This window comes from Alligator mississippiensis, chromosome 3, assembly GCF_030867095.1.
Source record: "Alligator mississippiensis isolate rAllMis1 chromosome 3, rAllMis1, whole genome shotgun sequence".
In the NCBI taxonomy this organism is placed as follows: Eukaryota; Metazoa; Chordata; order Crocodylia; family Alligatoridae; genus Alligator; species Alligator mississippiensis.
In genome coordinates this window covers 186,945,646-186,971,963 of record NC_081826.1, presented here as the reverse complement: position 1 = coordinate 186,971,963, position 26,318 = coordinate 186,945,646, and the positions used below count along the sequence as shown (strand labels likewise).

Sequence of the window (26,318 nt, the reverse complement as noted above, 5' to 3'; positions counted from 1 at the left end):
CTGGACAATTTTAATGAATGCACAAGTTCATTCCCACTAATATTTTTTGTGAAAAAAATGCATGCAATTCTGAATAAAATGCTAATGCTAATGTTAAATATACATTCAATATATTGAACAAGAAAAAAATTAATTACTATAAAAATCCATACTAGCAGCATAGTTACAATTTTAAACCAGAATTTTCCAAACTTGTGATCCACTTATATAATAAAACTGGTTAAGAGCTTCAAATTAGGAGCAAAGTTGCCAGTTTACCAGTAGCCATGTAAATCAGCAAAACATTAACATGAGTGTTTCAATAAGGAGGTAAGCTAAGAAACTGAGGGATCATTTCTGAGTCACTCAATATATGAGATGGACACTAAGCATTCAACAGGAGTACCCCACATATTGATAGGTAAAAGTCTGTCCCGTTATCACCGCATTAGGCTATTAATCATTCTGCGCCCAAATCCCTTAACTGAAACACACATCCACAAAAGAGTACCTACACAAAACTATGCACAAAGAAAATTAATTGTCACCAACAAAAAAACCAGTACTGTTCTTATAATGAACTCCCAGTTATATGGTTCATTGTCCAATGTTAATCAGGCACAGTGAACTTGCTATTGTTTCTCTATTTCACTGAAGCGACTCTCATAAGCGGCAGTTTCTCTGAAAGTACATCCACGAGTTAGCTTAATCCCCATGCTGCTGTTCATACTGGAGAGCTACAGTGCCATGCTATGACTTCATGCTTCTTGACAGCACAAATACCACAAATGAAGAGTTGCATGAAGAACTAAAATGGCAGGTCTTATGGGATCAAGCAGGAAAGCACTAAGCTTTACTGTTTGTTAGCAAGGGATCAGCTCCAATCAATTAATGATTTAATTACCTAGACTAATTAAGATAATGAACAACAGCAAGCCTACAATCAATTACATTTATCTAAACTTTCTATTTTTAGGATAGGACCATGAGGACTACATGTTTTTTATGGGTTGTTAGAGCAAAGTGTGAAGGCTTTAACAACGCACAGTCTTGGTGGAAAAAAAACCAACAACAACACAATCTTACATTTATTTTAAATGTAAATATGCACTGAGGGAATGCTCAAAGCTAGCATCAATTACAAATGGAAGCTTGTCTGCCATGGGTCTGTTTAAAACACAGGTAAAATAGGCATAAAACCCAAAACAAACATTCCCTCCCCCCTTCCTCTTATGAAAGTAAGGGAAAAAATTTTAAAGGGAGGGAAACATTATATCATGTCAAACAGAAAACCATTCATTTACAGGGAAGAAAAAATAAGCACTGTAGAAGCACATTCTTTTTTGTGAAGGTCCCTCTTGTCTTGACAAACAAAAGAAGTTAAAGGTTGGTTTCTTTTCATCTTACAAATGAGAGTTCACACCCTTTTCCCCACTTTTTTCAGTGAAAGCATCAAAGGATCAGGGAGGGGGGAAATGCTGTAAATCTCAGCCTATAATGCCAAATTCCCCAAAAGAATGTTAGTTACTTGTGGAAATGTTCTATTTGTATTAAAACAGTTAAAAAGTGTCCAAAATTGGGAGGGGAGAGAAGGCAAGAGGTGCATTTGGTTGGGAAGAGAAGCATGACTGACTGTGAAAGCTTTTCCCTACAATGCTAATTCTAAAGCTCTGGTGATTTTCTGCACCTTGGACCAAGTAAGTTTGATGAAATTTTCAGTCTTAGGGCCTTGTTACACAGTAATTTGGGGCAGCTCCTAGAACTCTTACCCCCTGAACTATTCACACATTCACACCTGAAATTAGTTTTAAGCATTCATTAAACAGGTCAAAGTTACATCACTCCAGGGCAGGATTGTCTCCGATCCATGTCACCCACTCTAGGCTACATCTTAGTGCAAACACCCCACCCGCCCCTGCCCCCCTGCTAGCCCAAAATGGGCCCTCCCAAGCATCCTAGATCCCCACGCACTATCCCCCTGACCTGGCTTGTGGCTACCAGCTCTGTATGTCCTGAGGGAGCAGTCAAGGCAGGGTCAACCTTCCTGCCTTGCCACCACTGTCACTGTTGCTCTCTGGGCCATGGTCAGTTGGGAGAAGAGCAGCAGCCCAGCAGCACTGGCAGCAGGGACTTGGCAGGCAAGTTAACCCTTTCCTGCCTGCTCTCCCAGGACAGACAGTGTAGGCAGCCTCAAACAAGTTGTAGGTATTCAGGGGAAAACCCCAAGGGGTGGGGAAGTGTCCTGGGGATAGGAGGAGGGGACTGGGACTCCCAGGAGGGCAGGGGGAAAGCCTGGAATGGAGGGAGGAAATTCTTAACTTTCGGTCCTTCAGACCCCTGCGGACCTGAACATGTTACTGCTCCCAGCTCAAGCTACCACTAACACTGATCAACATTTGTCCAGCTAAAAGTGTAAGGAATAAAAAGCCCCTTATTTCCATAGAGATTCTCTTTTTCCCCTGCTTTGTTTCTATTTTCTGATGCACAGCTTCTGATACTGCAATAAAATTTTTTTGACACGCTTAGGCAGAATAGCTATGGTTCTGGTATTGCAAAAGTGGTAGAATTTAAATTCTGGATTTAAATTCTCTTGAAAAGACTACAGAAAATGAATACTAGGTAGAAGTTATTTTATAAAATCTTAAGTCTTTAGAATAATAAGTCTTCTTAGTGTGGGGGCTGAGGGGGAATCGAGGATCAGGAGTCCTCGGAAAAGCTAGCTGGGGTTGCAGCTGCGATCCCGTGACGGGAAGATGGGTACTCTCTATCACCGGAGCGGAATTAGGCACAAACGAGACACGTATCAATTGGAAAACAGAGGTAGCTTTACTTACACTGTAGAGTCGTATATAGCACAGGCAATCGTAGTTGCAACAATTCTATTCTCTAATCGGTAATCGAGGAGCTCTTGTAGACTGGGTAGCTCGGGTCTAACTCGGGCATGCAACACGGAGGATATGTCGCAAGGCTTCGCCGACGGGCAGTCGTTGGCAGGTGATCAAGCTGCCGGAGTTCCACTCCAGGGGGAATCGCGGAGTTCTCCAACTAGGGCGGAAACGCCCCTAACCTTTTATACAGCTAGCAAGCCAATTGCCAGCCACCACGCGGGAATAATTTAACATCAGCCAATCACATTATGCAAATCTGCATTTCCTCGGCGGGAACTCTATCCACGCCGGAACTCTTCACCATGCCGAGACTTCCCCTGCCTTACCGTGCCTTGTGCTAGAAAGTTCCACTGTGTCGAGGCACTGATCCAAATCAGCTCTGACACTTAGGACCTCTGAGAGTGAACTTTAGAAAGGAAATGAAATCTCTTAAAGGAACACCATCAATTCTTTTCCCCTCCCTCCCAACACATACACACACACACACTGATTTTTCTGTTAATTTTCTTTAATAAAACTAAGTTTTACAACTGGAAATGGACACAGCTAAAGCCACTTCACAGGACTGGAATTCAAACTATTCTGCAAGATTGTAATCTTATAGAAATCAGTCTTAATGAAGGAGTAGAAAGAATTTTTTATGAACTATTATTGTTAAAGAAGTAGTTCATTGAAAGAAAATGTTAGTTATCCTTTCAAAGTGCTCAACTTTTCTAGGTACCAAAAAGATTTTACTGCATCTTTTATTACTGTAAGGGGAAGTGTATTGTTTCTTTGAAGAATTTCATTTCTTGCCCTGAATTATGCTTACATTTGTCCAGCTAATCAGTCGGCAAGAGGAGGAGGAAGAGGAGAAAAAGGATGAATAATCTCTTCCCTTAGGGTCCTAGCGCCTGAAGTACTTTGCTGCTTTGATGCTATTTTCTAAAATAATGGGGAGCATGCCATTGCAATTAACCTATGAAATCATCCTGTATTGATTACTGTATAGGATAAATGGCTGGTGTTTTAGCTCTGGGATGGTAGGATAGAGTACTACACAAACAGTCTGTCAGAAACCTACTGGCAACAGAATGAAGCTTGTTGCTTCTCCTATCTGATAAATGACTGTGTAAGGTACTGGCAAAGTACATGTATTATGAATATACGAGTCCTGGGTTCAAACTCATTTGACCACCCAGAAAAAACCCCAAACAAATCAGTACATGACTGTATAATTAAACTGTTCAAAAATGCATACCCATAGAAGAAAGAGATAGTGGAATGTTCTTGTGGTTAGAGAAGTGATTATATGCAAGATAATAAAAGCCACAGATTGAGCCATTCACTCTAAAATGAGATTTAGCTCTGTCATATTAGAGAACTGGCTCTTATTTCCAGAGCTCCCCTAATTACCTTATCTGGAAAATGGGAGTTAGAGAGTGCCATATAACAACTGTCTGCCTCCTGGGGTCAGATATGAAGCACTGGTCAGTAGAAATAGCCATGAACAACACAGATGAACTAAATACCAAAGAACTGAAAAACTAAGAACAATTTCCATGGTCTTCTGGTTCCTAGCCTAGTGTTCTTTTCTCTAAGCTACAGAGTATTTGATGAGAAACAGCGAGTCTCTGAAAGGCTTCGCCAAAGATATGCAGGCAGGCATGACAGAGATACGAGATGCATAACACTTGGCTGGTCTGCTTAGCTACTACAAAAAGGTACAGTTTCTCATAATGGCATTTATGGTGCAGCCACTGAAGCCAAATGCAGTTATCAGAGGGGAACCCATAGGGAACAAAATATTCCCACAGAGACTTGTCCTTAATTTGCAGAGCATGAAGAAAAGGAGAATTTTCTGGATACCAAAGCATGTTAATGAGTTAGGACATTTGGTTAGAAAACAGCAGTGGGGGCCAAACTTTTTTTGGCAGACATGCTACAAATGAGCTCCACACACTCCCTGAGTGCCACTCTGATCCCTTTCTCCTGCCTGATCAGCTGCTCTACTTTCTGTTCCATGCTCTATGTTCCCTGACTAATCTGCTGCTTTGCTATTTGCTTCCTGTGCTGTACTCCCTCTCCAATCTACAACTCTGTTTTCTGCCCCCTGGTCTACCTGCCACTCTGCTACTTGTCCTCTCCCCAGTCTGCCACATGCCATATGCAGAGGCTATGTCAGTGCCACTTGTCATGCACATGCCACAGGTTGACCACCCCTGGAATAGGTCTGGATATTTAAGAAGAAATAGAACTGGTTAGAAGGGTTAGAGTGATCTAAGATGTTTACATATTTTATAATATATAAATTTGTGCATGTGCACACACCCCACATACACAAAAAAGAAAAAAAAATGCCTAAGCAATCAGGCAATGAATACAGCTAGAAATTTCCTTTTTTTTTTTTAAATGTGAACCAAGATCTCCACCAGTCAATAGGTAATTGTATTATGTTCACTAGACTGAAACAAACCATTCTGAAACTCCTCATGTATCTATAATTTCCTACCTATGTACTACCATGCCTTAAAAAATGGCCAGAAGCAGTAGGGCACTGCAGAACAAATTGACTCTGAAGTTTCCAGACCTGACTTTTTTTCTCCTCTAAACCGTGATAAAATAAATAAAACATTACAATGTACCTACTCTATCAAATGTCCAAATTTCAAAAGTGGCTCCAATTTTGTACAAAAATTCTCTTCTGGACTCCCCTTACTTATCCTTTTGGAAAAGACAAGGTAGTTTATAATGGAAATGTTGAGTGTAGTTGAAAATTTAAAAACTGAAAATATAGAGAGGAGGGGTTTTTTGGGGAGTGGGGCTTTTTTTTTTTATATATATACTTTTTGATATTTAGAATACATCTGAAACACTCAAGAGATCATACTGATGTAAACTTTTTAACCATCACTTATTTGGCTAAATTTTGGAATGTAAAACTTAGCCAATATCTTAATTTAAATCAACCATGAAATTTCACGGGTATTCAACTTACTTTATGAATTCTGCAAATGAGATGTTGCATTGAAAAAAAAATTCCATAAAACACTGAGATACTTTGTAAGAGTGAAAAAAAAATCTTTCAATCTTCAAAAAGACTTCCTACCTTGGGAAAATCCCACACAATTTTTTCATGAGAAGTTAAAAGCTAACTTTAACAAAGCAGTGTCATTCAAAGCCTTACAGCTAAGAGTCTTTCAGCACTTCCATATCAAAAGTAATATTTTTAGAAGCCTGTAATTCATGGGTAAAAATTAATATTCAAAGGTAAGTTACATACAAAAGTTCATTCCAGGATATGGACATGTTTAAGTTTACAAAATACGAGGGGGGGATGGGGAGGAGGGAAGAGAGAAACTCTACAAAAGGAAAATCATACTACATGCCTAGTTTTTGGTTTCTATAACTTAAAATGAAGTAATTTATAAAACATATAATGCATATAATCTGTTAACATCACAGCATGAACCAGGTTATTTGAATTTTCGAAGTAAATTATTAATATAACTTTTGAGATTTAACTAAAGTCAGAGACAACCCAAGCACGGTGCAGGGCCCAGGGCAAATCAGCCTGTGCAGGGCCCCACCCCCAGACACAAGGAAGCCAGCAGTGGATTTGGAGGCCAGAGCCGGGGGAGGGAGGGTGCTGAGCAGCAAGACATAAAGCCGGTGACAGCACGGAGTCGCCGTGCTGCTCCGCATGGCTCCATGGGACCCCACAAAGTGCAGAGCCCAGGGTGGTTGTCCTGATTTGCTCCCCACCCCCTAAGGGACAGCCCTGACTACAGTTCTGACAGCAAAATAAAAATGTTTTGCTCTTTTGATGTTCACCAATCATAATGTTGTGATATATACAGTTAACAATTTCATAAATTAGTCTATTGTCATTGTAGTAGTCTCTGCTTTAGTATAATGGACATGAACCTTAGTTCATAAATGTTTAAAATCAGCATAATATGGGTTTAACAGTCAATTGTTATTTGATATGAAATTATTGCTATACTAAATTGTACATATTTTTCAAGCAGTCAATATATGATATCAGATATCAATATATGATACCAATATCTGACTTCAGGCTAGATATCAGGAGGCACTACTTCACAGTCAGGGCAGCTAGGATCCGGAACCAATTTCCAAGGGAAGTAGTGCTCGCTCCTACCCTGGGGGTCTTCAAAAGGAGGCTAGATAGACACCTTGCTGGGGTCGTTTGACCCCAGCATTCTTTCCTGCCCATAGCAGGGTGTCGGACTTGATGATCTGCTCAGGTCCCTTCCGACCCTACCAACTATGAAACTATACGAAGTGTCCTTTGTTTAAAACAAGTATTGAGGATTGTCCAAGATATAAATACATTTCTATTACATATACTTTTTAAAAGATCAATAGATTTGTATTTTCTAATAAATCAATGCTTAAGTAGCATACTTTTGAATACTTTTTACTTAGTCTAACCTAATTCATTATGAAACATTTATTTTAGTGGATGCTTAAAAACATGTCCTTCATATTATTATAAAAATGTCCTTTTTGCATTTAATCTGAAAAAAAAATCTTGGGATAATAAATTTGAAGTCAGCTCTTCCCAAGAGACTCAAAAATATCTTCTGGCTGAAATTACACCTACAATTTTTTACTGTTTCTATAATATGCATCTTTAAATAATAATGTTAATTACTTTCACTGAATCATAAATATTTGAAAAAAGTGCAAATCCTATTTGCCTCTCTCATGTAAGTATCCTCTGAAGAAAATTGGACTATTTGTGTCAGGAAGATGAATAGGATTTGGCCAAGGTATTCTAGTCCATTCTTCTGTTAATACATTTGATGAAATCCAGGTCTCAGTGAAGTCAAAGGGAGTTTTGCCATTGACTTCAATGAAATCAGTATTTGACTCATAATCTCTACACTATATTCTCCAATACTTTGCCTACCCTAATTGAAAAAGGACAAAAGAGCTGCCATCACTTCCTTTGGAAGACACTTGTATAATCTAAGAAGCCTCATGTTAAAAACATGCTTTTAGGCAGACAAGGTTCCTTGGGTGAATTTGATATCTTTTATTAGACCAACCCAAATGGTTGGAGAATAGTTATTAAGCAAGCTTTCGGGTTCAAAAACCCTTCGTCAGGCTAAGGACGCTGCAGCAGTTGCTTTTATAACTTTATAAATACAAATCAGAGCTCACAAATGCTATGAGATTGATTCTCTTACCAACACTGTGCAAGTGTGAAGTAATAAAATAGCATGTTTCCATGGTATGGCTCCAATTTAGCAAGTTCCCATGAGCAGTGTTTCTCAACCCATGGGTTGCGACCCAAAAGTGAGTTGCAAGAATTTATGAAAAGGTTGCGAACAAACTTTAAAAAATGGATCAACAAACTTTAAAAATGGATTCTCTTTTAAAGGAGAAAACTGTGGCTTCTTCCTTGCAGGCTGGCAGAGTTCAAGCCTGCGAGGGGCTGCTTGGGATCCCCTCCCTCCCCTCACCACGTACCTGACCCCATACACCGGGGAGCTGGGGCCAGGAGGCAGTGGGTCAGAAATGAAGGGCACTGGGTTGGGACTGACCATTAATGTTTACAAATGGGTCCTAGTACAAAAATCGTTGAGAACCACTGCCCTAAAGTGTACACTGAGCTTCAATCATGTGCATAGTTCTAACTGTAGTCAACAGTGCTATTTGTGTGTTTCCTGTTATCCATCTGAAAAAATTACTTTGGGTGCAAACAAGTGCTTGTCACATCTGGTTTATATTTAGGCAGTTTACGTAAAGCTGCCTAAACCTAGTCGGGGAGTGGTACATACATATTTTCACCATTGCTGGGAGTAGTGCAGGGAGCTGGAGGTAAGAAATTCAGGGGGCTGACAGATCTGTGGGAGGAGGAATTGCCTCGTCAGGGGAGGGGGTCAAAGTACCAAAAATAGCTTGGTCAGAGTCAGGGTGGGGAGCAGGTAGGGAGGAGAGGGAAGAGCATAGCCCTATGCCTGGGACAAGCAGCTGGGCTTTTCCAGCTCTGGGGTTGTACTGCTAATATGTGCAAGTATTTGTTAGATTAAGTTAACCCTTTCTCAATCATAGTGAGGTGCACTAACTTAGATTGGGCACCCTTCTTTTTTTTTTTTGCCAAATTAAACCCTCCAAATGCCTGCAAGAGTGGGAATTTAGATTGACCTAACCCTGCTTGAACTGAAGGAGGGCCAGAAGGATGCTGCAGTCTAGTGATGGGTAACCTGAAGAAAAATGTCTTCTATTTGAAAGCTTGTCTAACTTTATCACAGCTCTGAAGTTGCTGCTGTGAAAGATATCACCTCACCTCTTGCACAATTCCTCAATTATCACAGCTATGACATCACTAACATGACCACTTTAATAATAAACATTTTAAGTACCAATTTATGGAAGTGACACTATTCAGGAAAGCTGCATAAATACATTTGATACATACTTCAATTTAAGCATGTTTTAAAATCAAAACAGAATAAAGTGAAGGATGCATTTCTGAAGCATTTAAGCCTTGGGCACAGGTACACAGACAGGAAGTAAAAGAGAGCAGGGATTTACCAGGAATTTTCTGCACTAACTGCCCATGCATACGCTTTCTCCTATGATAAATGGAATTTCATCTGGGGTAACTTCGGTTTCATTGAGGGGTAAACTGCTATAAATTAGCTTTAATTAACCATAGTCATTTGCCACAGAGCAGCAGATGCATGGTAAAATCTCACCCCATTCTTCACATCCACCACATATTAAACTGTAGCTTTACACCATTACAGTTTCTGAAAAATTTAACAGGTCCACTATTGTTAAAATGAGTAGTGGTTTTCCTGAAGTGGTTTCAGGTATCATAGTGTTGACGAAGGTTACCAGGAATCTTTATGGTGCTGCCTCCCTTCCCCGCCCCCCCACCCCCGAATTGCTGCAGAAGAAGGTCTCTAATTCACACACTGATGTCTGCTACAATAAAATATAACTCTGAAGTGATATATTAATGATGGAAACATAGGAATTGCCATGACATTGGCATGACGTTGGACATTAAGAAGAACTTCTTCACAGTTAGAGTGGCCAGGGTCTGGAACGGGCTCCCAAGGGAGGTGGTGCTCTCCCCTACCCTGGGGATCTTCAAGAGGAGGTTAGATGAGCATCTAGCTGGGGTCATCTAGACCCAGCACTCTTTCCTGCTTATGCAGGGGGTCGATGATCTATTGAGGTCCCTTCCGACCCTAACATCTATGAATGTATGAATCTATGAATGACATATTTGACTAGTAATCAGTCAAGTCCAGTATTATAAGTTAATGGCCAGTAACAGATGCTTCAGCAGAAGGTGCAAGAAACACTTATTCAACAATTTTGGAACAAACTGCCCATGCTGAAGGTTATTCCTACTTGCTGTTAATAGATGGATTACACTCTGAGAAAGAGGGCAAGTTGTATCCTTTCCAAGAAATACACATCCTTCAAAATGATACTAAATGGATTAATATTTATAATGATTATAAGCATGCATAGTGGAAGGTAATGTGAGCAAAACTTAAACTTGGTAATGTGAACTAATTACCATTCTGTGTTTTGTAATAGATAAGAACTACTCTTCTGGACATATCACAGCTGGATACTGCTTTGACAGAAACAACTTGGGGTGATTACAAATAAGTTTCAACAGAAGCGGCCATTTTGGATGGCCAGTTCCTCTTAGGTCAGTAACCTGCCTGTGAGTCAAAAGCAAGGTTCTGCCTAATGTCCTGGCAGATTGCTGCAAATCCAGGAATTATGGTGCTTCTGCCAGACAGGCTGCTGTGAAGCCAGGAACCCTAGTGCTTCCAAGATCTGCAGCAGCTAGCCATACCAGGATTTCCTGTTTTCTTGCTATAAAGCCAGGGACCAAGTCTCAGATTCTAACCATAGCTCTGTTTTTGGCTCCACAGCAAGGAGCTCAGATCTGACAACTTCAGCTTGAACCTTGAGTCCTAGAAACCTCAATCTACCTGCCACAGATTCAACAGCCTGACAGTCCTGGTAGTTTTAGCTAGTTTCTCTGGATTGGAAGAAGGAGCTCTAGAGGCCTTAGGAACACTGACCAAAGCTTTAGGGTCTGCTGAAGAAAATCTCAGTAAAACTGGTATTTTTCACAATGGTTAAGAACAACGTTGAAACTGGCACAATTTTCAACTTCACTCAGTGGATGCCAGGCCTCCCAAACCTGTAACATCAAAAGACAACAATAGGAAGCACCACACAAAAGCACATTATGTTACTCCAACACAATGCCCTAAGAAAGGTGTGTGGCACTGGGCATGCACCAATAAGATCTACCTAGCACAGAAATAAGCAGGCTACATTATATTCATGTTCTGGTTTTATATAGAAGCCATGGTGTACTTCACTGAGGCACCCATCCTGATAATTCTTGGGTGGTTTACACTGTCTCTAGAGTTGGTGGCTCTAGAACAATAGCCGGAGATCCAAGATTTCTGAGTGCCCAAACAAGCTGAAGCAGGAGTGTCAAATATAGATCCCATGGGCCAAATCCTGCCTGTAAAGCCTCTTTCTCTAACCTGGTAGACTACAAGCAAGCACCGGAAGGTGGAAAGTATGGCCTACCATCAAATCTGGGGCCTCTTGTCCCCACTAAGCTTGACTGCCTCTGGACTCCCTCTCCAAGACCTGCCAGCACTGCCAGATGGCTCGCCACCAACACCACAGTGGCCATGGTGGCAACCCTCACATACTGGGCTGGATCTGGCCAAAAAGGAGCTCTAAAGTCCTAGCCCCAGACCGCAGATGTGTTTGAAACCCCTGAGCTAGAGTCTAGAAATATAAGGATCCCTGGGCTGGGAAAGTCACCAAGTATACCTACTCTGATACCACATATACTGGAAAAATGTTTTTTTAAGTTTCACCTTTACCTCAGATGATCTGCCATCCTTGTCACTGCTTCTGTTAGTTTCATTCATCAGCTGCAGGTCCTTGGGGGCATACTACATTTTGAAAACTGTTTCTGAAACTTGTTCTCTTGTGTAAATTTCCAGATTGTGAGAAGTTTTGAAAACGCTGGTTTTCTTCCAAACAGGACCCAAACAATACATTAAAAAAAGAAAACCCATGGCCATGAACTGGAAAATTCTGCATTTTGGTCAGCTCAGAATTAAGTTTCTAGAACCTGGCAGTTTACTTGGTGTACTTTAGTAATTATGTCCTCCCTAGGAATCTTCTCAGGATGGCTGAACTATACATGCATCAATTCAAATTTACCTTGAAAGTCACGATAAAATAAGGCTAAAACAACCACTTGAATTCTCTGTAGTTTCTGTGCCTGAGTCACTGCCTTTAGAATGATCAGCGTAACATTTTCATTTCCCACAATTTTCCTGTCTCAAACTTCACATGCATTCTGAGGCCTTTACTTTGCACAGCAACGTGAAAGCATCTAGAATGGTTTTGTATAATAGGCTGTTCCACTTCTGTCTGCAAAGAAAACTTTTTGAAAACTGATAATATGAGTGATTTACTCAATGTATTTTAATGTCAGATTTAACAACTGCAATATAAAATTACTGTCACAATACTATATAGCAATTTTCATAAAATCAACTGAAAAATTTCCTAGGGTTGAATTGTAAAGAGCATCCAAAAAAACCTCTTAAAAATAAGTATAAAAGGAAAACTGAAAGCTGTTTTTTGTCAAAAAAGCAGACAACAGTCCATATTTAAACCTATTTCCAACACTTCACTTTTGTCTTCAATGTGCAGTGAAACAGCAATGTAAACAAAGCACTACATTTAAGATACAGCAGGTGATTCAAACCAAAGAGATGAAGATGGATTATCTTTTAAAAAAATATGACCTATTAAAACAGTAACGTTTTATCTTTGGATTTTTCATTTCTTGTTGCTTCACTATATTGCAAGCATTAACTGCTAAAATCTCCTTGAGAGGTCAAGGTTTAAGTTTAATGTCACAAAGCTTTAGAGTTACAAATAAACGAAAAGGATTTCCATCCAAGGCCTGCCTACCCTTAGACACGTATAAAAACAGCAATTCTGGAACACAGATGGGGCTTTTTGGGTGTAAACCCCATGTGGAAATTTATAAAATAATTATTTTAGAAAAATAACAGACTAAGTGTTCTATAAGAGCTGTGTCAAGGTGTCTCATCTTTAAATCAGGAAAAATATTAGGTGTTATTTCACAAAAAATACTAGGCAGGAAAGCCGAGTAAGAAATGTAAATGGAATACTATTCTTATGACTGGACAGCCAGTATTCTGTATTGTAAGCCTCTTCTAGACTAGGATTTGGCTGAGTCTTTAAGGGGCATGTCATACGTTACACACATTAGAATGCGTTACCTGCGCTTAAAAGGTAAGTATCCACATATTCAAACAGTAAAACACAGGCTCAGTGCAATCATATGTTAGCAAATGTATGACTTCTCATGGGAGGAATATCTCCAGATCATAGTAAATAAACACATATTCAGCTATTTTCCACCTGCACCATGGAAATTATATAAGGTCAAGACTGGTACAGTGCTGGGGCTGAATCACACTAGAGTCTTCAACTGGCCCCTGTGGTGCTGGGGCTAGGCCTGACAATTAGCTGATTACTGGACCCAGCCTCAGCCCTGGAGTCAACATTGGGGGGACAACCAGATCCATCCCTCTCTAGAGCAGACTGAAATATGTGACTGCTCAAAACACATTCTAACTTTTAATAAGGCAGGGTCATTCTTACTATGAATTTATGCTAACAAGAATAAATTAAACACATCTGAAGTGGCCCATGCAACAAGGACCTGAGTCAATGAATTTAACACGTTAAAAGCACATTGCATTGCATGTACTAAACTGTTAACATGAATAAACTAACATATACTAGGTAATGCATACCAAAACTTAAAAAATTATCTAAATGGTACATTCTATCCCCTGATACTAACTTTGAGATTAATGGGATGAGTACTGGAACATTGATCAAATAAGGGTCCCCAAATTGGATAAGAGAAACTTAACAGTGCAAACTTAGCATTCACTGTTAATTTTTCAGCTTGTCTATTTTACAAACCAAAATGGTTACATTGTCACCCATGTTTGTCAGAACTGTGCTTTGAGAATGAAATGAGCATTGTGGTTCCCCAACAAAACTGAGATCTTTCAACATAGGTAGGTTAAACAAAGTCTCAGAACAATACCCAAGTAACCAAAGATGAATAAATGGAATTGGAACAGGTAAACTGACTGATTCAGCAGGAAACTGCAGGACATTTACTATGTCATGCATTTTTAATTTACTTATTTATTACCATGAGAGATTTTTGGAAATTTGATTTGGAAGAAAATATCCACCGATTAGTAAGAATACAAAATCTGTAGAGGATACTTAAATCGACAGTACAAATAAAACTTTGCCCCTCTCATATTCTGCAAATGAGACTTCTGAGAAAGACCCGTGATAGCCATTTTACATAATCCTACTCCTTTCTACATTAGCACTTAGCCTGACACTTCTCCATTACAGAGGTCATAAAAAGATAACAGAAAGTCATATACCATAGCTTAGGAAGAAATCTATTGCATAAGGGTCTTTGAAACATACATGTTCATTGGAATGAACAGGCTACACCTGCAGAAAGTTACTATGGAGTTACTGCTGTGCTGGGGGCTAATTCATTCAAACTATTACAGATCATGTTATATGATCACAGAAATAGCTGAAATACTTTTGATACTACTGATGTCTCAATAAAAATGCAGGACTTCCACTTACTTATCCTCTGTCCACACAGTGGAAACTAAAACACGATGGCCACTGATGAACTTTGTGAACCTGCATAGTCCCCTTTTTAAAAAGGGAAGAGCAAATTAGTAGTTTTTCATTAGCAATTAAGTGACGGCTGTAATAACTTTTAGATAGACATTTCAAACTCTAAACTCCGAGATACAGTCAACTAAAAATAATCACACTTGTTGGAGAATTTTTAATTATTATTGCTTCAAGTAAAACTACTGATTACTGTATGTCAAAATAATGATAGAAACATGCATACAATTTTAACTCTCCATAGTTTCATTGATTAAAGAGGAAAGGGAACAACAATTACAGATAAATTAGATTACAAAACTTTCATGTCTTTGCAGAGATTTTTCTTCAGCTATACAAGGAACTGGACCATCGAATATCACTACAAGAGGTACATTTCTAAGGTCTATTTTGTTAGTTTCTTTTTTCCCCCCAGAATTGTTTCTTTGTGCACTTCTTTCGCGCAGCCTGACCTGCTGGAAGAAGGGATGACCTAGCAAAATGTTGTTCTCACTGTGCAGACAATTCTGAAGCCTATTTTTCAAGTCAAGGGAAGATGCAATCACCCCTCTGCAAGATAAAAAGCTTTCAATTCTGGTGGGACTAAGCACAACAGAAAAGCATCTTCTCATCAGATGTCCTAGCCAAAGTTCATACAGATTTCAAATTTGAATAAAAGCTTGGATGTTTACGTTCATTTTATGTTCACCACTTCATGCTAAAAGTCTATGCATTTTCCGTGTTATCTGTCACATCATACTGTTCTTTCACTATGTAACTGTTCCATGCTGTCTTATGAGCACGAATGAGAAAACCTGGTTTTTAGAAAAAGTTAAAAAAAAATAGGGGAGGAGGGGACACAGAAACATGCAACATTTTAGAATGTCCTTCATTAAATCAACATATTTTAAAATAGCCAAGGTAAGAAATGCATTTTCAGCCAAAGAGGGTAAACTAAACTGCTCAATTAAAAGGAAATGCTAAAAACATTTATATTAAAATTATTTTTTGTTTGGTATGATTACACACCCACCCATAACAAGGAATCCTGGTTTTCTCTATTTAAAAATCACAAATTCTCCAATTAAAATCCCCCAAAATCACGCTTTTCTGTGAATAAAATGGAATGCTCCGCGCTCTCTCTCTCTCTCTCTCCATATATATATATATCAGTTGAACACAATGCTTCACTTATATATTTACAATTTTAAAGCAATTTGGAAACCTACCAGTGCTTCAATAACTATAATAAAATAAATTCTAAATACCTATAAATGTTGGCATTTTATTTTGGGTTTTTAATCATGGAAATTATCTCCCCTTGCCCCCTTCACTCACCAGGATGCAGGTCCAGCCACAGCTGTCCCCACCTCCCACTACTTTGTGGTCCTGAGCAGCCCTGATATGCCAATGCCCTGTCCATCCCATTGCCATTCACACCCCACCACGGCCCCTCCACCCCTCCCAATGCCCCTCACTCCCCATCCACAGCCCCTTGGCCCTGCTGGTGCTCCTCACTCCTCATCCCCAGCACTGCCAAAGGGGGCCCCCAGCTGCCAGGGCTATGGGGCCAAGGACTGGGGTCCATAGCCCTCTGCCCCCGCAACAGCATCCAAGTCCTGGCTGCTGCCTGTGAGAGATGGCAGCAGCTGTGGCAGAACAGAGCACAGAGTCCCTCTGGCCTTCCCCCAGAGGCAGCATGGCCAAAGTGGAGCCTGTGTAGGGAGGGAAGGTGCTGGCTGTCCACTGTGGGCTTGGGGCTCCCAACCCTGTTGCCCTCCTGCTGAGGCGTCCACATGACAGCAGATAGGACCCAGTGCAGCAGGACAGAGCAGGGCTGGGCAGGGAAGCTAGCTGCTGCTGCTGGGAGCTCCATGCCAACATGACAAAGTGCCCCTGCCCACCCAGCAGCAGCAGCGTGGGGCACAACTCCGCACCATCTCCCCTGCTGCTGCCAGGCGAGCAGGGGTCTTTTTGCTAGGGTGGCGCAGGGCCACCATTTCCCATGTTTTTCTCCTTTAAAAGAGAAAATCTTGGTTTTTCTCCTTAAAAATGAGAAAATCCAGGTTTTACCACATTTTCCATGGTGAATGGAAAACCTGGATCCCTGCTTATAACTCTTGAATGTCATCTCAGAGCCTTAAGTAAAGAAGTATGCCTGGTACACAATGTGACTGGGTTTAGTTCAAGAAATTTTAATTTTCTTTAGAGAAGCAAATTCTCAAGGAAAATGTAAAGATCCCATTTCTGTTTTGTTACTGACATTTTATCAACATTTCTTTGTGTTCTAAAATATCCTGCTTTTAATTCATGTTGTCACAAATCTAAACACCCTGTTTTTTTAATGACTGTTAACAAAACCAAGCAATAAATACTCTAGTGAGCGATAACAATAGCTGATACTGTATTGCTATCAGCCCATTCAAGATATTAACTTAATATATGCCTATTTGTCTGGCTGCCCTTCATTTCCTGAAACTGCCTGGTAAAGCCCATTAACTGCCAGGATACCTACACAAAAGTGTAGCAGATGAGCCGTCTGCTCCTCTGTCAAAGAACTTAGTAGGTCTATGGCCGATTTGTGGATTTTTTTTTTTAAAGGCACTGTAAATTACATTTTATATAAACCAGGATATAACTGTCTTGGTTTATGTACCACCACACCTACCATAACCATATCTTAGTGCCTGTCCAGGTCCATTAACAATTACTGCTGCATGAAAACACCCTTATTTTAAAGCATTCACCTTACAGTCCTTAGTCTACATCCTGATACCATAAGCTAGGAATACATGCCTCTACAGCAACAAAACCTTCAGCCATGATTAGTAAGAGTGGCTAAGAGCCCAGTGTCATGTTTTAAGTGGAAAGCTATGATTTTAGAAAACCAACCCGGAAGCATTTTTAAATTTAGGAGCATAACTTGGAGAGGGTGATTGAGGGACCAGCCCCGACTATCAACTTGGGGGGGGAGGCTGCCAGAATGGCAGCTCTCTAGGGAGTCTTTTCAGTAGCAGCTGCAACATCCTCACCCCATACAGTAGCAGCCCTGCACCATGGCAATAGCAGCCAGGTGTGAGACTCCACAGCAGCAGCACCAGCAGCCAAGGGAGGGCAAAAAGCAATGCAACAGCACCAGCAGCCAAAATCTTCAAGTTCCTGAGACAGGTAAGACTTCCCAGCACACAAAACATGTTAACTATGCCTCTGGTTAAAATCCTTAAAGTGCTGCTATAGTAGTGCCTGCTTGAAAATAATACTACACTGGCCTCTTGGGTATAAATTCCTTCCCCTAAAAAGCTTTACAAAAAAGAAAGCGGGTCCTTGGTATAAGGAAAGGGCTTCTGTTTCCCACTGAGAAGTATTCCAGATCAGGAAACCAAGCTATTTTTACATGATTATAGAGCTGACAAGGGAGTCTGAGCAGTTGGATTTTCTTTTTCCAAACAGTTACTGTTTAGTAAACAAACAGCAATATAGAAACACATTCTTTTCACTTCAGCTCCACCAGTTTTCTGTCATCTTAAACAGAAAAGCTACATCCTATGCTAAAGCTTATTGTTCACTAAGCATGGATTTCATCTGATAAAACAAGTGGTGTTTTAAAACAGCATACATATCCAATGTTTGGGCCATTTCCCAGTTAATTATTTTCTGCCTAAAGTGTTAAAATGTCCTTGGCTTCCCCTTAGACACAACTATCCCAGCTGGTCATTAACTACTTGGAAAAGGCCCAAACATTCTCAACTGTCAGTACTGTACAAACACGTATGTTTTGTGCATGCTTATTTTCCATTTATTTCACTTTCATGGGGTTACAGTTATAAAACAGTTTTAGTAAAACCTAGAAATGAAAACATTTTTAAACCTACTGCCCCAATGAAATTTGGTCCGTGTGGAGTCTACAGTGATACAGAGGTCTTCACTACAGCCTAAATGAGACCTGAGTTATTCTTACTAAATTTGTGTCTAATTCTGATCTCAGTTAAAACAACTTCATGCTAGTATAATTATTTGAATTAGGCTGCATTCTTGTTTTGCAAAGATGCAACAATCTTCCTCAAGAGTCTGAGGGGGAGCTGCTGTGATAATCACACTTATCTTATGTTCCCAAGAAGATCCAAAAGAAAAATAGTGCTAGAACAAGTGAATTGAGCTGCTAGTAGTAAACCAGAATGTCAACAAGTGGAGGCAATTAAGCTTTTCTTATGCATATATTAACTTTGCAAAAAAGTCACAGGACAGCTGGGAGAAAGAACACGTGTAAATGAGGTAGACCTAATGATTTCCTAATTAAAAAGAAGATATTATCTTGCTATTAATTGGTAAGTTAATTGACCAAAACCCCAGTTTCATAAAATTAGTCCAGTACACAGAACTTAGCTGCTTGTCCTCACTGAATTTGCCACATGCTTAGCCCAGCCACAAAGTTGTCAGTTCTGCTTGATTTGTTTGACTACTGTACTCCACGACAGCTGTCGGAAATAATACATTAGAACAGCTGTTGTGGCAGCTACAATGGGTCTAGAATTTTAATTGGACTCAATATTGATTTTTTTTTTCTTTACTAAACTTAAGAAGAAATTTCTAAAGAACTTAAAAAGTTTCTAATAGGAGTAAACGGTGTTTGCAAAATTCTGTTTTCTTTTTTGCTATATAATTTCACAAGTAGTGTCTCTATTGACTGACATAAAAAAGAACAGCAGGAACTGTTAGATGCATAAGAAAAGGGGCATTTAGAGGGAAAATGGTGAGGAAGTCATATAAATAATCCCTTTCAAATACTGGCAATAAGCCAGGGAGGACCTCACAGTGTCTCAAGATTTATTCAAATGGAGAATTATGCAGAGACCTTTAGCAACTGCCAGCTGAAAACAACTCTTCATTATGACCAGGGATTCCATACAAATAAACAGCAAAGCTTACTTTCAGCATCAGCGTACAGTAGAAAGCACAGGAGCACCACCACTGGCCTGGCTACGTGCATCATCCGACAGCTTGGCACCAGCATGCTTTGGCAGCCTCGTTCTCACTGGCTTAGGAGCCACTGCAAGCCTGTCCAGTCTGAAATTTCAGATGAAGTGTTTTCAGAGCCTGTAGAGTAGAAAGAGAAATATGCTTAAGTGGGATTGTTTTTTTCCATCACAATATTCTCAAGCAGAGGCAAAACAATTTAAAGGTAAGAAAAGAAACTATAGCATGCCAAAGAAAGGAAGATAGCCTAGATGTTAGCACTGATGATCAAAATGCTGGAACCAAAGCTCATCCTGCCCCCAAGAACATCTTTTCACCCAAATTCATGTTCCAGACATTCAATCTTCTCTCACCTGTTTAGCACAACCTTTTGAGTAATACCTCATGAGTATGAGCTGTCACTTCTAATGAAGTATTAGTTTAATATATCACTAGAGTGAGGTACCACGCTGTAAAGAAGGGTTTAGGATTGGATTCAATATCCAAGATAAAAATACACTAACTAACAACATACTAGAACCTGATTTCCTGGCAGCAGGTAGGAATGACAGGACTAAATCTCCTTCTCAGACTAGTCCTAATGCTAGATTTGCAATGCTAGCACATTGCCAGCTCTACATTTGTAGTTCAAAACTTTCAGCCAGTCTCCACAAGTGCAAGGAGGTTTAGATTTCTGCTGTGATTTAGTTGTATACTAAAATTATGCAATGCTGAACAGAAAGAATTAAAAAGAGCCCAGGTTCCAATTCAGTTTAATTTCACATGATATATAAAACACTAATGAATAATACAAGTACCTGCCTTTAAGCAGAAATCTGTTTTATTCTTGGTTAAACTAACCTACCCAAGCCATGTTAAAATTACAGAGCATAAAAATGCTTCCCTCTGACAGGAAATACTAGAGATATCCCAAAATAGCCTGACTGTGTCACTAAAATAACACTGCAATTTAATTGTGCTTTTCTGTGGAATTGTAAGACATATACTTTGGCAGGTCTGAAACTTAGCCTAAGCACAATAAGAAAAACAGATACTATCTTTTTCATTAACATGCATGAGTGGCTTCCATGCAGCGAAGATAAAAACCAAAAGGGAGGAGGAAAAATTATACTCATTATCATTCCACTAGATAGATCTTACAGATTTGTGGGTGGTATGAAGAGCCTGTTTTATAGTACAGTGCAATGCTGAAAGAATCTACTCAAGGAAGGAGAGAAAAGATGAGCAGCTGTTAGAAATCTACTGCTGTTTTCAATCTCTTTTGTAAAACTACCTCTCAAATCAGCTACTGCTATCAAAAAAATACAAATCTAAGAAATCTTCACAGGCAAAGTGCTGAAGGCACCAGTTCCCCCTTTCATCGCTACCATCCTCATGCCAGCATTTCAAATGACAGCAAAGTCCATGAGACATCAGTCCTGTCGGACTCAATTTGTGTCTGTGCAAGCGTAGCAGAGCCAACTGCTACATAATGACTCCAGTGCCATCACAAAGATGGAGATGTATGAAATGCACTTTCAGGGAAGAGGTGATTTTGTTTTGCTCCTACTAGACTGAAGGGGTGACAAGAGAGGCCTGAACTAGTTCCAACTACAGCTGCATCATGGACAGAATGTTAGCTTTATATTGGCACACAAGCCTTCAAGCTGACGTGAGTGAGTACAATAGAAATAGAACGGACACTACGATTTGTGTCTGAGACATAAACGGTGCCATTCTTTGTGGAGGGAGGGGAGCAGGGGGTCGATTGGTAAATAAATAAAATGGAGGGGAAGAAAAAATAAGACGATCACCACCAGCTTAGTTTAGTAATTTTACTTTTTTTTTCATTTCTAAAAAAAACCCTTCCCCAATCTCTCATAACAAGCACAATGAGGCCATTAATACAAAAGCAGTAACTTACCTGGAAAAACTAAAAGCATTCAAACAATTCATAGGACTAAATGCATTTTTAAATACATTTTTCAGCATTTACGGGCAGCCAGTCAATAAAGGAGAGGGTCACAACACATGGGAAAAAAGAGGATCAAAACAGAAGATAAGGTGTTTTGCAGATATTAAAGCACACTTCCCATTCAGTCTAAATACATACACAAGCACTGAGTAGTGCCAAACTCCCCATCTCTGTGCTCCAGGTGACATTCATTATCGCTCAAATCACATAACCCAAAGCCCTTATTGCTCCCTCTCTCTGCACCTTCATAGTGTCACGGCTTTAACTAACCAGATAAACATACTAATATGTTCTCCAGGTGACCCTTGGCCCTATATTTCTTCCCTATGCTTTTGCTACAGACTTTTAGTATTTTAGGCTATAAAAACACAAGCGTTTGGAGGAGGAAAGCAACATGAACTGTTTTTATTTTTTTAAATGCTTCTTTTTTTAAAATATTGTTAGTGAAGCCATGTGGATGATGGGCTGATAACACTGGAGAGAAACAAGCTTTGAGATAGGCAGGTGCTGTCAAGTTTCTCCACACAGCTCTGCCTCAGCTTTGACCTACAACAACCCTTAGCTTCAGCCCAGGACCTTCCCATTGACAAGTGTACTAAACTGAACTGAATGCAGCAAAAGGAGTTCTGTGGTTTTGGTTTCCTCATTCGTAAAAACTATTATGGCAACACTTTATAAGGATTAGACTGATTTTACTAAACACAAGCCAACTGTAGAGGAACCCACCTTTCAAGTCTTCAGGGTTTGAACATACAAATCAAATGAGGTATTACTCTTAAAAAAAAAAGAAATAGGCCCTTTGCCACGCCCTTCTATTCCTTCTGAGTTGGGAAACATATGCTGTGTAAAGTGACAGCTTGTTCAGCAAAAGAAAAACATTTCAGATGTGATACAAGGAACAGTCAATGCAGAAACAACAGTAAGGGAAGAAAAGAAAACAAATACAACATTCTCTTCACCTGTACCAGTATCTTCTCCCACATTCTCTTCTATGGCTAGGGACAGACAGTACACATAAACCAGTTTAAGTGATCAGAAACTGGTTTAAACCTGTAACAGAACAGATGTTCAGTGCACATAAACCAGGTTGAAAATGGCTGAAGCCGGTTTGAGATAAACCTGGATGAAAATAGTATCAGACTTAACTGATCTGGGTCAAACCAGTTTATGCAATGTCTGACCCAGACCCCTTGCTGGTTTAAGTTAAACCAGACACCCTCAGCATCCCAGCATGCTCTCTGGGCTGGGCAGGGCACTCTGCTCCACAGCAGGGTTGGCCCCTCCCCTCTGCTGCCTGGCTACAGCTCTGGCAGAGACTTGCAGGCACAGCAAGTTCTTCTGGCTTCCGCATGCCCTGCTCCCCACCCTCTCACCACTCATTGCTTAAGCAGAGATTCCTTCTTCCTCTCTCCCACAGCACGTACTGTAGCCAGCATGTGGTATGCTAGCTAATGCTGTGTAAGGCAGATAGGACAATGTCTGCTTAGGGCTTTTTGGAGATAATCAACAGCTCAGATGGTAATGTCCCTGCATTCCTTCCTTTGGAAAAAGCAGACAAGGATCTTTGGGTAAATCTGATATCTTTGATTTGACCAACTAAATAGTTGGAAAAAAAATTCTTAGCAAGCTTTTGGGTTTAAAAACCCTTCATCAGGCTGAAGAAGCATCTGAAGTTGGTGTGTGCTCTTCCTGGATGGAATGAATACTAAAGCAGCAAGAGGCTGGTATGCATTTTCCTTTGGAAAAACCTGTTTAAGAAGAGCTTGTAATGAGCAAGGCTTTGTTTTCTGATGGGGTGTTAAATGCTGGTTACAGAGCTAATAAATGCTCTGTTATCAAGGGGGGGGGGACCCCTCCCTAATCACAGTGTCCTGCTGGGGCCTGGCTACACCCCCCACAGCTCAGCTCTGTGCAAGGGAAGGGAGTGCTGCTCTAGTGCCCCCCAGCTTCTAGCCTGAGCCACTGCAGGCATATGCCTGCATTTCTGCGATGTCAGTCTGGTTACAAAATTGATTTAGCCTAGCCTGCAAATATTTAATCAATTCAGGCTTTTTGAATGTCTGTCCCTAGCCTATAGGAGTAACTTCTGCCTAAATGGTATGTCCGTTTCAAAAGCCCATCTTGGGCCCAGAGCAAAGCCATTTTATTATAACTCCCAGTGGCAACACTCAAGATTCACTGTGTGACCATCTTTCAACTGTCCAAAACCCCTATGTTACATCATATACCTTGTCCACACAATAAAATTGACCAGAATAGTAATTGCAAATTAAGCTATTCCAAAAGAACTCTGTGTGAACACTATAAGAGAATGTGCTTTAAGCCAAAATAATTACTGTAGTTTGGAAGTATGCTAATTAAACTAGAATTGAGATACTTTGATTCTAGAATGAAGTATTCAGAAAGAGTTATTTAGGAATAGCTTTTTCACAGTAGCTTTTGAGTGATGTTGAGGCAAAGATTTTTGTGGGTAACATCTTTTTACTGGACCAACTGCATGATGGGATAGAATTAAACAAGGCTTGAATGCAGAGAAGTCTTCTTCAGGCCACCTAGAAGATATCACACACAAAAATCCTTGCCTCACATTTTTCCACAGAAGTTATTCTGATCTATATAAATATCACTTACCATGAGGATAAAAAAGAGAATAAAGGATGGAAACAAGCAACATATACACAGTTAATATAGATGGATAGTCCTTGTTAAACGATACCAAGGCCATGATGGAAAAACTATCCTGATTCCTAAGGAGTCTCATCTCATAACCACAACAGATATGAAATAGCTCAGAAACCCTAACCATGTGGTGCTGAAGGTCAGAGCAGTTGGCATCATGGGAGCATTTGAGTCATCAGGTGGCACCCAGTTGTCCTAAGTATTATAAGGCAGATCTTAGAACAGTTTCAACCTTTTGAACCCCAATTTCTTTGTAATAAGTGATAATCTATTTGTTTAATACCAAAACTGTAGTGCTGTTTTCCAGATAGTTAAGATGTGATTGTCCCCTTTCCATGGAAATCACAACGTACAAAAAAGTAGATATGGAGACAAAGGTAAGCAGAAAAGTAAAAACAAAAAATATAATTTTATTGCAAGTCAGTTCAATTCACTGCATTCAGCACAACAGATGCAGGTGTTTAAAAGGAAATTAAATTGAGACACAGTAGGAGCCTGAAAGATGAGTTCCAAGAGATCATATCATGCCTAGAGAAGCACATAGAAGACGTTTTAAAGATGACTATGCTAAAGGATTTTGGTTTCACACTCTCTTGCAGCCTAATTGAAATACATGACAATCCTTATATCACTGATAAACACTTCTATACCACTGACCATACATGCAAAGTGAGAAGACCCACTGAATTCTTCAACTAAAATCAGTGACAAAATTCGCAATCAGTTCTGCAACAGCAAGAATATTCCCCATCATATGCTTCAAAGGAAAACCTCCATGGGCATTTCCAACTCTACAAATCAGTCAAATAATGGTTGAAAATGAAGTTTTCTTCAAAGGAATGCAACTATTTTGACTGCCCAAGTTTCTAGGTGAATTCTGAAAGAAAGCTTGTGATGCAGGAATTCTCAAACTGACAACAGCATCTCCAATAACGTGACTATGTGGGATAAGTCTTATAGGTATACAAAAACTGAAGTCAGAAAGAGAAAGGTTAGGTCTTTCAGAAAACACAATAGGCAAAAAATCTCTGTAAGTTTCAATTCAGGAAACAGTCCTCTGACAAGACCAGATCTAAATATTAAGTATGCAGAGGCATCACAATGGTCACTAAGGCATTTTCCAAATGTTAACAACTAATAGCCTTTCTCTTCCCAGCCACAGGAATACAAGGAAGAAAAATATCAGCTCCCATTCGAGAAAAAAAAAAAAAAGCCAAATTCTTTGTTTGGTTAGCTGGGGTAGCTCAAATCTAATTGACCAACTTCCAATGACAGAAAATTTAGTCCTCTATATCTAGCTTGCATCTAAATTTGGCCAAAGTCCAGTTAATCAAAACTTCAGCTATTCCCATGGAATCCCCACAAGCTATGGCCTTGCATGATAAAACAAGCATACAGCATGGCACAATGCTTAATCCCAGTATGCGGGGCCATGTGAAGGAAGTGCAGGGCTCCTCATCCTACTCCGCAGAGGTAGGTGAGGGTGATGTAGGGCCCTGGGACCAGATCCCAGCACGTGGGGCAGAGGCCCAGAACTTGATCCCAGTGTGTGGGACTGGGTGGGGCATCAAGAGGGCCTTGGACCCTGAGCTCAACAAATGGGGCCAGGCAGGCACAGGATGTAGGGGTGGCATGGGGCCCATTTCAGGCTGCAGACCAGCCCCTGCCATTGGCCTGAAGAGATAAAACTTTAAGCACCACTAGTCTATAGAAAGATGGCATGGGAAAACAATCTGCATAATTCTTGCAAAAAAAAGTTAATCATGTCCCATGTATAGAACAGTGCCATGCAAAAATTAAACTGATAAGAGAAAATGGTGATACTTTACCTTCTTGCTTAACACATCCATAATTCAAGAATGCATCCATACCCTAGTCATAGGCTGCATAGAGACATTCATTTCTACCCATAAGAATTTCTTACCAGTAGAAAATTAGGCCAGGAGTTTGAGTGTACATATATTCCAACCCCCTTAGTTGAAAAGCTACACAGGAGAACTCTCCAGCCCAGGAACACTAGAAAGCTGCTCCCTGGGCCACCCCTATCTTAG

The 26,318-nt window shown here is 40.1% G+C and overlaps 1 protein-coding gene across 13 annotated transcripts in view; it reads right to left on the bottom strand.

The window, feature by feature from the left end:
* The window catches only part of PTPRD (protein tyrosine phosphatase receptor type D), a 2,106,329-nt gene that overhangs the window by 422,670 nt on the left and 1,657,341 nt on the right, over positions 1-26,318 (bottom strand). For all 13 annotated transcript variants that reach the window (XM_059724729.1, XM_059724732.1, XM_059724733.1 and 10 more), the window contains one exon: positions 19,587-19,754. In XM_059724729.1, coding sequence (XP_059580712.1) covers positions 19,587-19,671 — 85 coding nt within the window. In that variant the 5' untranslated portion in view covers positions 19,672-19,754. The remainder of the gene's footprint in view (positions 1-19,586; positions 19,755-26,318) is intronic.